At 39.1% G+C, this 14,005-nt stretch overlaps 1 protein-coding gene across 1 annotated transcript in view; it reads left to right on the top strand.

The window, feature by feature from the left end:
* The window catches only part of adprs (ADP-ribosylserine hydrolase), a 29,667-nt gene extending 18,986 nt beyond the window's left edge, over positions 1–10,681 (top strand). Inside the window, exons 4-6 of the mRNA XM_073034550.1 lie at positions 554–738; positions 7,260–7,354; positions 8,263–10,681. Of these exons, the coding sequence (XP_072890651.1) occupies positions 554–738; positions 7,260–7,354; positions 8,263–8,579 (597 nt within the window). The 3' untranslated portion in view covers positions 8,580–10,681. The remainder of the gene's footprint in view (positions 1–553; positions 739–7,259; positions 7,355–8,262) is intronic.
* Positions 10,682–14,005: the final 3,324 nt, after the last annotated feature.

Here is a 14,005-nt window from a genome sequence, read left to right as displayed (position 1 = left end):
CACCTTCTTCCCTGTGTGTAGTGAGTCCAGCTCTGCCATTATCAAATCACCTTGCTGGTAGAGTAGACCTGCAGAACTTAACGTTCTTGATAACCAGCAGTGTCTTCCTATGGTAAAAAATATATAAAGGACAAACAATTACACCTTTGGTTAGACCCAGAGAGGCCACTGCATCCGAGCACAGAAACATTTGACTCAAAGTAAGATAGCATAGATGATGAATATTGAGGTTGTTTTCATGGACTCTTCAGAAATCTGATGGCAGAGAGGAAGAAGCTGTCCTCAAAATATTTGAGTGTGAGTCTTCAAGCTCCTGTACCACCTCCCCAGTGAAATTTGTAATTTCAAACAATATATTCCAAAGTAGAATGTTTCTACTTTGAAATTACAAATTGATAATTTTAGTATATCCCATAAAATCCTTGTGTCTGACATTCATTTTTACTTTTCAGGAAAAGATAAAAGTGAAAAGTTTTTATCTTGTCTTTAAGATTTAGTCTTTATCAATTAAGGGTCATCTTCTACAATAATATTTTGTTTTGTTATGGGATAGTTTGCAAAGAAAAATGCAGAAGTTACACATGCATCCTCACTGGGCTACAATGGAGCTATTCTGCAGGCCCTTGCTGTCCATCATGCCTTGCAGGGGGAGTTGAAGGAGGACAAGTACTTAGATCATCTCATTGGGGAAATGCAGTTGATCGAGGATGATGAGAAATCTCGTTCAGATGCAAAAGAGTAAGTACTGATCTAGGGTGGCCCCTTGTGGCACCACTTCATTTCTCTGGTAGTGTCATATAAGAATTTCTAATAATCTTGTGCATATAAAACTAGTGTTTGCCTTGTGAGTAGATGATAGAAGAACAATGCTTAAAAAATTAAAATATTCAGTTTTGTTTTGTCACAAAAGTGTCTCTGATTTGTGGCAGAAATCGATCAGCTGTCAAAAACTGGAATTAACTGTAGTAAAAGTTAACTTCCAGTTCTCTGTCAGTTTACAAATTTGAACTTTCAGGATGAATCATATAAGCATCTAACTTGTAATAGTTTTAGGTTTTTGCTCTGTTTCTGTTTTCTTTGTGTTCTGAGTCCTCTGCTACCATGTTCTCAATTTTAAGTCCAAGTTTTGAACTGGGTATTAGAATAAAAAAGGAAAGTGTGTATATGTGTGTGTGTGTGTCCTTCTGTTTCCAACTATACTTACCACACTGTAGAAAAGTTTACTAATGTCATCGTCAGCCTATTCTGGAAGACTTTTGTCAGTTGCAGTGGCACTGCCTTGCCTTGCAATAGGAGAGGCCCAGCTTTGCATGAAGAATGAACGAAACCTTAGAATATAAATCTAAGTATCTAGCATCATTATGGAATTACTCTTTTAAACTCCTAATGTTTTAATCGGAAGTCTATCATTTAGGAAGATTGGACCCACCATCACCAAAAAGAAACTGCAGTTAAGAATGCCCTGAATGTTATTAAAATGGCTAATTTTAATCAAGACACTTAAAAGAAATCTGACAATGTTTTATTTAAACAACTGATGCATATTTCATTTTTTTTTTTGTCTTCATCAGGCTTGCTTTATCCATTGATTTCACCCCCCCACCGCTCCCCCACATTGAGCAAATTGTCTTAGCTAGTTTCATGCCAATTTGGGGGGGGGGGGGGATATTAAGAATTGCACATAATGTGTGTAACGCCCTAGGTGAGAATTTTACTCCTATGCTGTAGGTATTTCATCTTAGCAGTACTGTAAGAGCAGGCTCTTCTGCTTTTAGCATGTTTGGGTTACAGCTAAAGATAAGGGGCTATGTTGTTCAACTTAGAAATGTGTGTCAGCCAATCGGGATGGCGGAGTTTGGAGAAGGTTATAGAGAAAGCTGAGCGGAGAGGTTTTTGTGACAGATGCTGGTGTGGGTCCAGGTCTTTTTTTTGGCAGGAGCTAGGAGAAGACAGGAGGGAAGATGTCTGAGGATGCTGTCCCTGTTGCACAGGGTGTTTTGTGCAGATGAATGGCTTCAAGGAGGAAGGACGAATACTTCCGTGGCAGAGTCCGTTTTGATTGAGATATACTTCGAGCGATACCTGGAAGGTGGTTTGGGCTTTCACGCAGACAGTGGGTCCTGCGTGTGAGTTAAAGTCAACTTCAAGATGAGCTCCAGCTCGTGCGTACTTGTTGTTTAATTTGTTTTATATTGATTTTAGTGTTTTTGTTTAATTCATGAGGAATTTGTATTGAGGTTACTTATTATTAATGTGGTGGCTGCCTTTTAACCAAGCTGTCTAGGAGCAGGGTTTCTCAACCGGGGTTCCGCAAGAGATCGTGTTTTTTTAAAAAAGCATAGTTTGAACTTCACGCGATGTGCAGTGTTGGCGCTCTCAGTGGTGAGCAGTGAGAGACGGACTACAGCATCTAGGCAGCCCTGTTATCAATCTTGTTAGATGTTTCTCAGCTGAGTATGGCAGTGCGCAGTAGAAACAAGTTTATTTGGTTGAGGCAATTCTCCGTTTTTGATGCGAGATGAGGCAGGCTATTGATAATTGGTGAGCACTGTATGCGCTGAGAGAAGGACTGTAGGCTGATGAACGTGAAGTGTGTTTTCCGAGCATTGAATGAACTTGCCCAACTTGGGCTGTGATGTCAGCCTCTCCCTCCTGAATTACCTCCCCCAACTTCTCCTTGCGCGTCACCAACTGACTCATGGGAGTGAACGAACTGATCATGTCACTCAGTAAGAAAAAACTGTTTCAAAGTCTTGTATAGAATTGTGTCTTAGGCTATATTTTTATTCATGTTGCTTTGGCTTATGATTTTTAGTAAATTTATTATCCAATAAATTTGTCAATAAGTTTTCATGTTGTAAATAGCATTAGTTAAAATCAATTTACAACCTTTATTTAAATTGAATCCACCGAGCTTACTTTTAGAAAAATTAAATCCCATTTTGGCTTAAGCTTGTTATTCAACAGAAATTTATGATGTTTGCCATATGAGTTTTTGAAAATTATGAAAGGGAAAGAAAAACCTTATTTTCAAGAAAGGTAAGCCAAGCTTAAGTAACTGTTTTTAAGAAAGGTTGATGAAAAAAAATTCTCTACTCAAAAGAGAATTGATAATTATTTTTGGATTATTTTATCTACAGCTTAACTGATCACACTCATGTACTGTGAACTATAGATGTAATAATTTTTATGCAGGGGTTCCTTAAGATCTGAAAATTATTTCACGGGTTCCTCCAGGGCAAAAAGGTTGAAAGGCTGGTCTCGCAGCATGATAATAAGCTTGAGGTTATCAAAAATAAATGTTAAAGCAAACCGTTAAGTCATAGTTGCTGAGTGTAGTAATTGACTTCTAGGCCCAAGTTTCTATGTGCTTGGTAACTGTGATGGCACTGGTTGTATTTACTGGTGACCAGAAGGAATATTTTGGTTTTGTATGAATTCTACCGCTTCCATGCTGTAGTCGGTCTCTTAATTCTTCTATATGTAACTGGATAAATTGCAAATTGCTTTCAGCACTGTATATACTCTTCTTGGAGACCTGTGCAATCTGCTATTAAAAGGAACACACACAAAATGCTGATGGGACGCAGCAGGCCAGGCAGCATCTATAGGTAGAAGTACAGTCGATGTTTTGGGCCGAGACCCTTCGTCAGGACTAACTGAAAGAAGAGATAGTAAGAGATTTGAAAGTGGGAGGGGGAGATCCAAAATGATAGGAGAAGACAGGAGAGGGAGAGATGAAGCTAAGAGCTGGAAAGTTGATTGGCAAAAGGGACACAGAGCTGGAGAAGGAGGAGGATCATGGAACGGGAGGCCTAGGGAGAAAGAAAGGGGGAGGGGAGCACCAGAGGAAGATGGAGAGCAGGCAAGGAGTGATTGTGAGAGGGACAGAGAGAGGAAAGGGGGGGGAATAGATAGACAAATAAGTGATGGGGTAAGAAGGGGAGGAAGGGCATTAATGGAAGTTAGAGAAATCAGTGTTCATGCCATCAGATTGGAGGCTACGCAGACGGAATACAAGGTGTTGTTCCTCCAACCTGAGTGTGACTTCATCTTGACAGTAGAGAAGGCCATGGATTGACATATCAGAATGGGAATGGGACGTGGAATTAAAATGTGTGGCCACTGGGAGATCCTGCTTTCTCTGGCGGACAGAGCGTAGGTGTTCAGCGAAATGGTCTCCCATTCTGCGTCGGGTCTCACCAATATATAGAAGGCCACACTGGGAGCACCGGTTGCAGTACACCAGCCGACTCACAGGTGAAGTGTTGCCTCACCTGGAAGGACTGTCTGGGGCCCTGAATGGTGGTGAGGGAAGAAGTGTAAGGGCAGGTATAGCACTTGTTCCGCTTCCAAGGATAAATGCCGGGACGGAGATCGGTGGGAAGGAATGGGGGAGACGAATGGACAAGGGAGTCGTGTAAGGAGCGATCTCTGTGGAAAGCAGAAGGGGGGGAGGGAAAGATGTGCTTGGTGGTGGGATCCCATTGGAGGTTCATATTAAAAGAAATTTGTTGAGAAGACCATCATTCTGTCCAGTAGTATGGAGCTGGCAACCTATTAAATTTACATAGAAATCAGAAATGGAGTTATGTAGGTGGGTTCTTATAGGCAGTAATTCAGAACATGTATAATTTGAATGCAAGCCTTTTTAAATTGCTATTCATGCCACAAATTCCAATGGTTTAATTTAATTTATTAACTTTTAATTAGTTGTTTGCTGAATATGATTTGCTCAGTTTGAAAAGGTGTAATAATGTTGCTCCTCTGGGGATGGGAGTGTAAATTATGCTTCAAGGAAAAAGTTCTAATCATTCTTGAACTTAGGCCATAATGTTAAAAAAAAATTCCTATTTTTACTGCCAACCCAACTTGATTTATTTGCTGCTTCTCCAGTACATGACAAAGTTGGTGCTGAAAGAATTTCGAGGAAAAGAATAATTATGTTTACTTTGTGGTCACTTGTTTAATTCTTTTAATCTATTGGATTAAAACTGGTTTTCGGTGTATATGAAATCTTTGCTTTCTCAGGCTGACGATAGAACTGAACCTCATAACTTGTTTTTCAGCATTCAAGGTGTAATGTGAATGCTATCACAATCCATTGTGAATTTCACTGCAAATTCCAGTTCTCACAATTAAAACATAGAAAACCTACAGCACAATACAGGCCCTTCGGCCCACAAAGTTGTGCAGAACATGTCCCTCCCTTAGAAACTACTAGGGTTACCCATAGCCCTCTATTTTTCTAAGCTCCATGTACCTATCCAGAAGGCTCTTAAAAGACCCTATTATAACCGCCTTCACCACCGTTGTCGGCAGCCGATTCCACGCACTCACCACTCTCTGCATAAAAAAACTTACCCCTGACATCTCCTCTGTACCTACTCTCCAGCACCTTAAACCTGTGTCCTCTTGTGGCAACCATTTCAGCCCTGGGGAAAAAGCCTCTGACTATCCAGGCGATCAGTGCTTCTCATCATCTTATACACCTCTATTAGGTCACCTCTCATCCTCTGTCGCTCCAAGGAGAAAAGGGCGAGTTCACTCAACCTGTTTTCATAAGGCATGGTCCCCAGTCCAGGCAACATCCTTGAAAATCTCCTCTGCACCCTTTCTGTGGTTTCCACATCCTTCCTGTAGTGAGGTGAGCAGAACTAAGCACAGCACTCCCAAGTGGGGTCTGTCCATGGTCCTATATAGCTGCAACTATATTATTTATTTTAATAGAATAGATAGCTTTTAAAACCAGCTATCTTTAAAAGCTTAGTAGGAACAATATTGCTTTGTTCAAATATTTTTCCAAGATGAGATCTCCAAACCATGTATTTAAATGAATGTTTCTAATGTAATCCAGGGGATTATGAAATCTAAATGACAAGATTATTGGGTGAGGACAACAAAGCAAGAGAAATTTTCACAATTTGGATAGTGAAGGATTGTCTCCAATTGGGCGTTTAAACAGAGATAGCGGCAGGGATTCTGTGCACATAATTTGTGATTATTTTCATTTAAGAAAATAGTTCTTTAGAAATTCCTTAGTGAAATTACTTGTAGTGACCTTTAAAATAATTAAAGCTGTGAATCACAGAAATTCAGCTTTGAAATAAGCAATGTTTAGAATAGAATGTACTGTAATTACTTTTATGTTCCAGGGTTGAGGTTCTGAAGTAACCTTGGAGTAATTTCTGAAAACATCCTGTTTATATTTTCTTCTATGAAAATATATTTTTTTGTTTGGAATGAAGAGAAAGAAATCTCTGTTTACGCAGTGCAGTGTCAACAATGGATCTTAATGTGATAATCTGTTGTTTTAATCGCTTCTTTGGGGGGGGGGAAGAACCTATGAATTCCTGCAAAAGAAAATATTGTATAGTGAATATATTCTATTAAAAGTTGAGTTTTAATACAAAGAATCTGATGGACAGCTTTTCTGGACTTTTGGGCCCACAGGCCATTGAAATTTATCTTTTACTGAGAGCAAATATTGGCTCTGGTGGTCTGAGACCACTATAATCTTGTATGTCTAACTAGTGTCAGCCACATGCATGGCTGTTATATACAACACCGTGCTTAGAGCAATCTGCTTTTAAATAGCATCAGTTGCGTGTGTTTGTCTTTTAAAAAGCCAATAGTTGGTGAAAAATTAGCAATACGACAATTCAGAACTGTTTTGCTCACCACGGTTTCAAGCATTCAGGCTTGGAGATGCCAGAAACAGCCGGGAGTGAAAACGAGACAATTTCATTACTTCAAGTTATGAACTATGAGGAATTTGAAGGTATCTCAATTGTTACAATGAAAATGGAATTTTGGAGGATGTAATTGTCTAAAGTAGTGTATGAACGTAGTCTATTATTTGTGCTGTGTCTGCACTGATTTTGTTCATTTACACTCATAAGAAAATTGCACATGAATTCCTCAGCCGATAGCTATTAGGGACTAATACACAATGTTTAGTACTGTAGAGGTTATGGGTGTGTTCTAATTTGTGCTGTGTTTCATTTAAATACATAATTTGTTATTCAGTTTTTAACTATTTCTGTGAAACAGGTTAATTGGGTCAAAGTGTACGGTTCCTGAGGTGCCCCAATTAACTGTATTTGAGATGGCCACAGTTGTTTCTGTGTAAGTGCAATGTAGCACTTCAGAATAGCTGATCTAAAAAAAACTAATAAAAGGTATTCCCCCCTGCAGATTTTCTCTTGTTTGTATTTGTCCTGTTTGGATCCCTCACTTTATTCCCATTTTTCCCTCAGGTTTCAAGACTTTCCCTTTTGCAGTAGACTGAGGAAAATGAAGGAATTTTTGTCACGAACAAATGTTTCAAAGGAAGAGGTCATTAGAGAATTGGGTAAGAGTGCTATTTCTGTAATCTACAAATATGTGTGCTTAGCTCTAGTTTTATTAATTTTCTAATTATTAACTTAAAAGTATATTTTATCTTTGCTTATTGGAAGGAAAGGGAATCAGTAATAATCTGAAGTGAAAAAAATCAGCTGCTCCCTGCCGATCTGCGTTTTGACTTTTCTTTTGGCTCTATTTTAATGCTTTGAGACTTGTAATTATTGTCCAGCTTTTATTTTCTACATGTTGTCTTGAAAGCAGTGAGTCATCTTCATGACATTCTGATTCAGAGTTATTCCTGTTTACTCAAGAAATGCCATGATTTAGATTTGTGTGGTCCTTATCAGCAGCAGTTGTTCAACCTCTGTTTAATTGGTTTATTTCATTTTCTGTCAATTTTAAGGATCTTTTTGTACAATAAAATATTCACATGGAAACCTTTCTTTGAGAGGCTACTGTTCACAATTATTTTTATATTGATGAGATACTGGGCAAGCCTTGCCATATTTTTCCCAAAATATATGCTGGAGCTTTCACCTTGCTCTGTGAAGGTGGAGTAGGGGATCATGCAGGGTATTGGTGTCACTTTAACCTTTAAATTGTAATGCAATATCCTTTGGGTATCTGCAATTCTATTGACATCTTTAAAATGATTTGCCCTTCACTGAGCATTAAAATATAGCTAAAAGCACTTTTTTTCTTGTCTGCACATAATAATCTTTTTTCCTTCCTTCATCAGGCCACATGAGAATTTTTGCTTTGCCTGAATTTTCAGGCTCGAAGCCAGGCGTTCCAGCAGAGTCTTGTGTTGTCTCTGCAGTAGATCTCAAGCCAGTGCAGCACTTGAATATTCTGCAGTGCATTGTACCTTTTATAGATACCGTTTGTGAGCCTGTGTAACTTTTTTGTTTTCAGGAAATGGAATTGCAGCTTTTGAATCGGTGCCAACGGCAATTTATTCCTTCCTGAGGTGCATCAATCCTGATCCAGAAATTCCAGAAAAGTACAACGGGCTTGAAAGGACAATAATCTACAGCATATCACTGGGTGGTGACACTGATACGATTGCCACAATGGCAGGGGCAATTGCCGGGGCTTATTATGGCAAAGATCACATTCAACAGTCTTGGCAGAGAAGCTGTGAAGCATATAAGGAGGCAGATTATTTTGGGGAAAAACTGTGTGAGATTTATTGCAGTCGCTTAGCCTCCTCCTTAAAGACTAATGGATAAAATTAATTTTAAGATGTGTTGTCAGCAAAAACAAAAACACAAAATCTCAAATGAAAAATGTAGGCTTGAGGAGATAAGTCATTTCTGAATCCAGCTGATTATTTTCTCATTTGAGCAATCAAAGTTGTTTATGTAACATTTGAGTGGTTAATTTGGCTTTAATAATTGGGTTTTTCAAAGATGCTTCAATTGTAATTATCATTTGCTTTCTATACAGACCCAAGCCTGAGATTAGGAGTTATGAATAGCAGGTTTAGTTTTATCTAAATTAGTTAGTTTATTGCTTTATCAAATAAAGGGATGTATTGCACTGTTTGGTGCCTCAGTCATAGAGAATATTGCTACTTCTTCCAAGACAGTAGTTTTGCGAATCCTTCACTGCTTAAGTGTTCTCTTTAAATTTTCAGTCATGTGTTTGCTACCTAAACACAACAGAATGCCTCACTGTTGACATTAACTACTATGCTACCAAATTTACATATTGGATTTTTCTCATTAATGGTAATTTGGGATTTAGAGATTGCCTGCCCTCTCTGTGATGGAGAGTTGCAAGCTGCATGTACTCGGTACCTAAAACCAGCACAGTTTTGCATTAGTTAGGCCACGTGAATGACAACCGGGCATAGGCTGCTTTTCCTTTCAGCAATCTTGTTGTTTGGACCATGCTTCCGCTATTGCTTCTGGTAGGGCATCCCATGTCCTAAACAACCAGCATGTCTGGTGTAATTTTAATAATATGAACTAGTGTAAGCGTCCTTACGTTTTATGGAATTAACTCTCACTGTTGGGAACCCAGTTAGTGTGTGATGTCCTGTCTCCATTCTAACTGAAAAATCAGTTTTCCTTACCTTTTTTGTCAAAGCATCTCCTCCCATTGATACCAATGCCCAAAACTAAATGCTGTGTTTAACGGCAGCCTAAACAAGGTGCATTTAAATATGATACGTGTTTAGATCTTATTTGGAAGGCTTTTAGTAATTTTTAGGTTCTTGGCTGATTAACTTTATTGACTGACTCTGTATTGTATGTTGAAAGATTTAGCTGTTAATTTGGTGAATAAATGTGTATAGCCTAGTTCATCATATATTTGTCAGTATTTCAGTAAACTTTAATAATCCACTGTCCAACCAATCAGTAATCTTAATGGTTGGGTATCTGTCTCATCCTAGGTAATGCTTGCACTTTCTGCTAGACTGAGTCCCAAACCCCCTGCCCCCAATAGTTGACTGATATGTTACTATTTTATAAAAGGAAAAATATATTGGAAGTTATTGAGGGATTAATTAAAAAAAATAGATTGTGAAAGTCAAGAAAATCTGGTCTCACACCACAAGACCTGAACATATCAGATTTATGAAGTTTTATTGCATTAAGGTAAAATTATTTATGCAGATAGAAAGTAGTTTATTGAAAGAACGGAAGTATTATGTTTGCCCAGTATTCACCACGTAGAAGGATTCGCATTCGTACTTGACTAAGAAATCGAAGATGATACTCCAGGAAAGAGAGAATTCATTCCACTGTTGAGGCAATTATTGAGGCCACGTGAGGTGAAAAGGAAGGGGCTCATGGTTGCATCAGGAGACAAGAAGTTCTCATTTTTTCCCCTGCAGCACCACTAAAACAGAGTACATTGACATTATCTTGTAGCAGTTTCTGGGACCTTGCTCTGTACAAATTATAGTAAATATGCTCCAAAAGGACTTCACTTGATTGTAAGCACTACAGCATGTCCTGAGGTCAAGAGAATGGACAAACTTGTTTTTCTTGATTTGTAAATAATTTAAAAGTTTAATGCTTTCCCAAAGCATGATTGATGGAATTAACTATTTGTAAAGTTTAAAAGTAATAGGAAGAAGGGAATGCATGTCATTCATGACTGATTTTGTGTTAAATTCTAGAGGAATAGAAATGTGTGCAATTCTATTTGCTTCAACAACTAAATAACCAGGAAATGTTTTTTGTGTTAATTGCATAATGTAGATATTTGTTTTGTTTAAAAATACACTGTAAATTTATATATATTCTATATATTAGCCCCCCCATTCTATGACACTTTAACTTTGAAATGTTTCAAGATAATAAAAATGATTGTTTTTAAATGTCTTATCTTGATTTAAGTGTTGCTGACTTTACTATATCAGGTCTGTTAGCTGTGTGCTGCTAACATTGCCTGCTGAAGTTTTATGGTTCAAAATTCACAAGTTATTTCACCTTGGATTTGGGAGTTTGGTTAACATGCTTTGAAGAAATTGTTTTTCAGTGTTTATTCTTACTGTTTGCTGATGAGTAACACAATGCATTTATTATGTACCTGAGCCAATATCGCCACCGTGGGCCAAGCTCACTGTAGTTGAAGTTTGGGTCTAACTGGTACAGAACAAATTGCTTCCTGTATATAATTAAAGGTTTGTTTTTACAGGGATATCGCGTGAGCTACACAATGTGTTGAGTTGGCTGTGGGTTGGGAATCAACTCTTCATTCATCAGATAAATGTGAAACGTACAACAAAGAATATCTGTATAATGGGGCAACACAGTAGTGTAGAGGTTATCATGTCACTTTACAGTACAGGTGACACAGGTTCAATTCTGCCCGCAAGGAGTTTGTACATTCTCCCCGTGACTGCATGTGTTACCTCTGGGTGCTCTGGTTTCCTCCTACAGTCTAAAAAGGTACTGGTTGATAGGTTAGTTGGTCATTGTCAATTGTCCTATGAATAGGCTAGGATTAACTCAGAGGTTGCTGAGCGGTGTAGTTTGAAGAACCAGAAGGGCAGATTCCACTCTGTATCTCAATGAGTAAATGCATAATTAGATAAATATGAAACATGTAGAATGGGGAATCGTTGAAGAGAAGCTGGATACTGTCCTATCCCAATCTGGCATTAATCAGCCACTGTCCCTAAGGATACATGGTTAGGGGAAAATTGTGTATTGATGTTTCCTTTTAAACTATGCACAGTAAATTAATTGAACTGCATGACGTGCACTTATCACCCCAAGTCTTTAACAATTGCTGCAATTTTTTTTCCTTCCACTAGTTTCTAAAGATTTTAGACTAATTATTTCCAGTACTGCATGGTGCAGCAGTTTCTGATATTATAAGTACATGACTATCTTAATCAGTTTTGTACTGTTCAATTGTGAGCCAAGCAGGTCTACTTGGTAGCAAAGATAAATCAAGTAAGTTTCCTCAAACGTCAATTGCAGTTGTTGCTTTGTACTACTTAATTTCCTGTAGGTATTTGACCGTTATCTTTAGATTCACTAAAAAAAGTGAATTATCTTGGGCTTCCAATAAATTGGGGTGCCATGGTAGCGCAATGGTTAACACAACACTATTACAGCTCAGGGTGTCTTAGGTCAATTCCAGTGTCCTCTGTAAGGAGGTTGTACATTCTCCCTGTAACTCCTTGGGTTTCCTATGCATGCTCCAGTTTCCTCCCACATTCTAAAGACTTAACAGTTAATTGGTCATTGTAAATTGTCCTCTGATTGGTTAGACAGGTGGGTTGCTGGGTGATGTGGCTAGCTGACACGAAAGGGCCTGTTCCATACTGTATCTCTAAATAAAAAAAATAAAAATTCAGTTATTTGATAGTGTGCGCTCAACAGGCTGGGTTCTCCATTAAACAAGTTATGTAATTAATGGAGGAAAAATTCTTGAGTGAATTGCACAATGTATTTAGTAATTTGGAAGACAATTTAGCATGTTCTGGATTTTTTTTGCTCTTAAACCCATTCCCAGTTTACAGTGGTTTCATTTATTTTGTATCCCCCATTGTGAACGAGGAGGAGGATATTTGATATAAAGTTGTTCAGATCTGTAATGGTAGGCTGTATGGTAATTGGTGTTTATTACATATTGCATGTGTGGGTTTTCATGGCAACTCTTCTGCTAAACCTCATTTTGCCAGATTTGAATAAACAGGTGGGCTGGTTACCACTTCATGCACGGTGTTGAATATTTTAACAGGCATCTTTCATGCAGCATGGTCTTTGCCAGTAATAGAACACAGAATAGTACAGCATATTACAGGCCCTTCGGCCTACAATGTTGTGCCGACCCTCAAACCCTGCCTCCCATATAACCCCCCACCTTAAATTCACCCATATACTTGTCTAGTAGTCTCTTAAACTTCACTAGTGTGTCTGCCTCCACCACTGACTCAGGCAGTGCGTTCCACGCACCAACCACTCTCTGAGTGAAAAACCTTCCTCTAATATCCCCCTTGAACTTCCCTCCCCTTAACTTAAAGCCATGTCCTCTTGTACTGAGTAATGCTGCCCTGGGGAAGAGGCGTTGGCTGTCCACTCTGTCTATTCCTCTTAATATCTTGTACACCTCTATCATGTCTCCCCTCATCCTCCTTCTCTCCAAAGAGTAAAGCCCTAGCTCCCTTAATCTCTGATCATAATCCATACTCTCTAAACCAGGCAGCATCCTGGTAAATCTCCTCTGTACCCTTTCCAATGCTTCCACATCCTTCCTATAGTGAGGCGACCAGAACTGGACACAGTACTCCCAAGTGTGGCCTAACTAGAGTTTTATAGAGCTGCATCATTACATCGCGTCTCTTAAACTCTATCCCTCGACTTATGAAAGCTAACACCCCATAAGCTTTCTTAACTACCCTATCTATCTGTGAGGCAACTTCCAGGGATCCGTGGACATGTACCCCCAGATCCCTCTGCTCCTCCACACTACCAAGTATCCTGCCTTTTACTTTGTATTCTGCCTTGGAGTTTGTCCTTCCAAAGTGTACCACCTCACACTTCTCTGGGTTGAACTCTATCTGCCACTGCTCAGCGCACTTCTGCATCTTATCAATGTCTCTCTGCAATCTTCGACAATCCTCTACACTATCTACAACACCACCAATCTTTGTGTTGTCTGCAAACTTGACAACCCACCCTTCTACCCCCACATCCAGGTTGTTAATAAAAATCACGAAAAGTAGAGGTCCCAGAACAGATCCTTGTAAGACACCACTAGTCACAACCCTCCAATCTGAATGTACTCCCTCCACCACAACCTTCTGCCTTCTGCAGGCAAGCCAATTCTGAATCCACCTGGTCAAACTTCCCTGGATCCCATGCCTTCTGACTTTCTGAATAAGCCTACCATGTGGAATCTTGTCAAATGCCTTACTAAAATCCATGTAGATCACATCCACTGCACTACCCACATCTATATGCCTGGTCACCTCCTCAAAGAACTCTATCAGGCTTGTTAGGCATGATCTGCCCTTCACAAAGCCATGCTGACTGTCCCTGATCAGACCATGATTCTCTAAATGCCCATAGGTCCTATCTCTAAGAATCTTTTCCAACAGCTTTCCCACTACAGATGTAAGGCTTACTGGTCTATAATTACCCGGACTATCCCTACTACCTTCTTTGAGCAAGGGGACAACATTCGC

This window comes from Hemitrygon akajei, chromosome 32 (assembly GCF_048418815.1).
Source record: "Hemitrygon akajei chromosome 32, sHemAka1.3, whole genome shotgun sequence".
In the NCBI taxonomy this organism is placed as follows: Eukaryota; Metazoa; Chordata; class Chondrichthyes; order Myliobatiformes; family Dasyatidae; genus Hemitrygon; species Hemitrygon akajei.
Note: the sequence above shows the minus strand (reverse complement) of the source record. Positions and strands in the feature narration are given on the sequence as shown.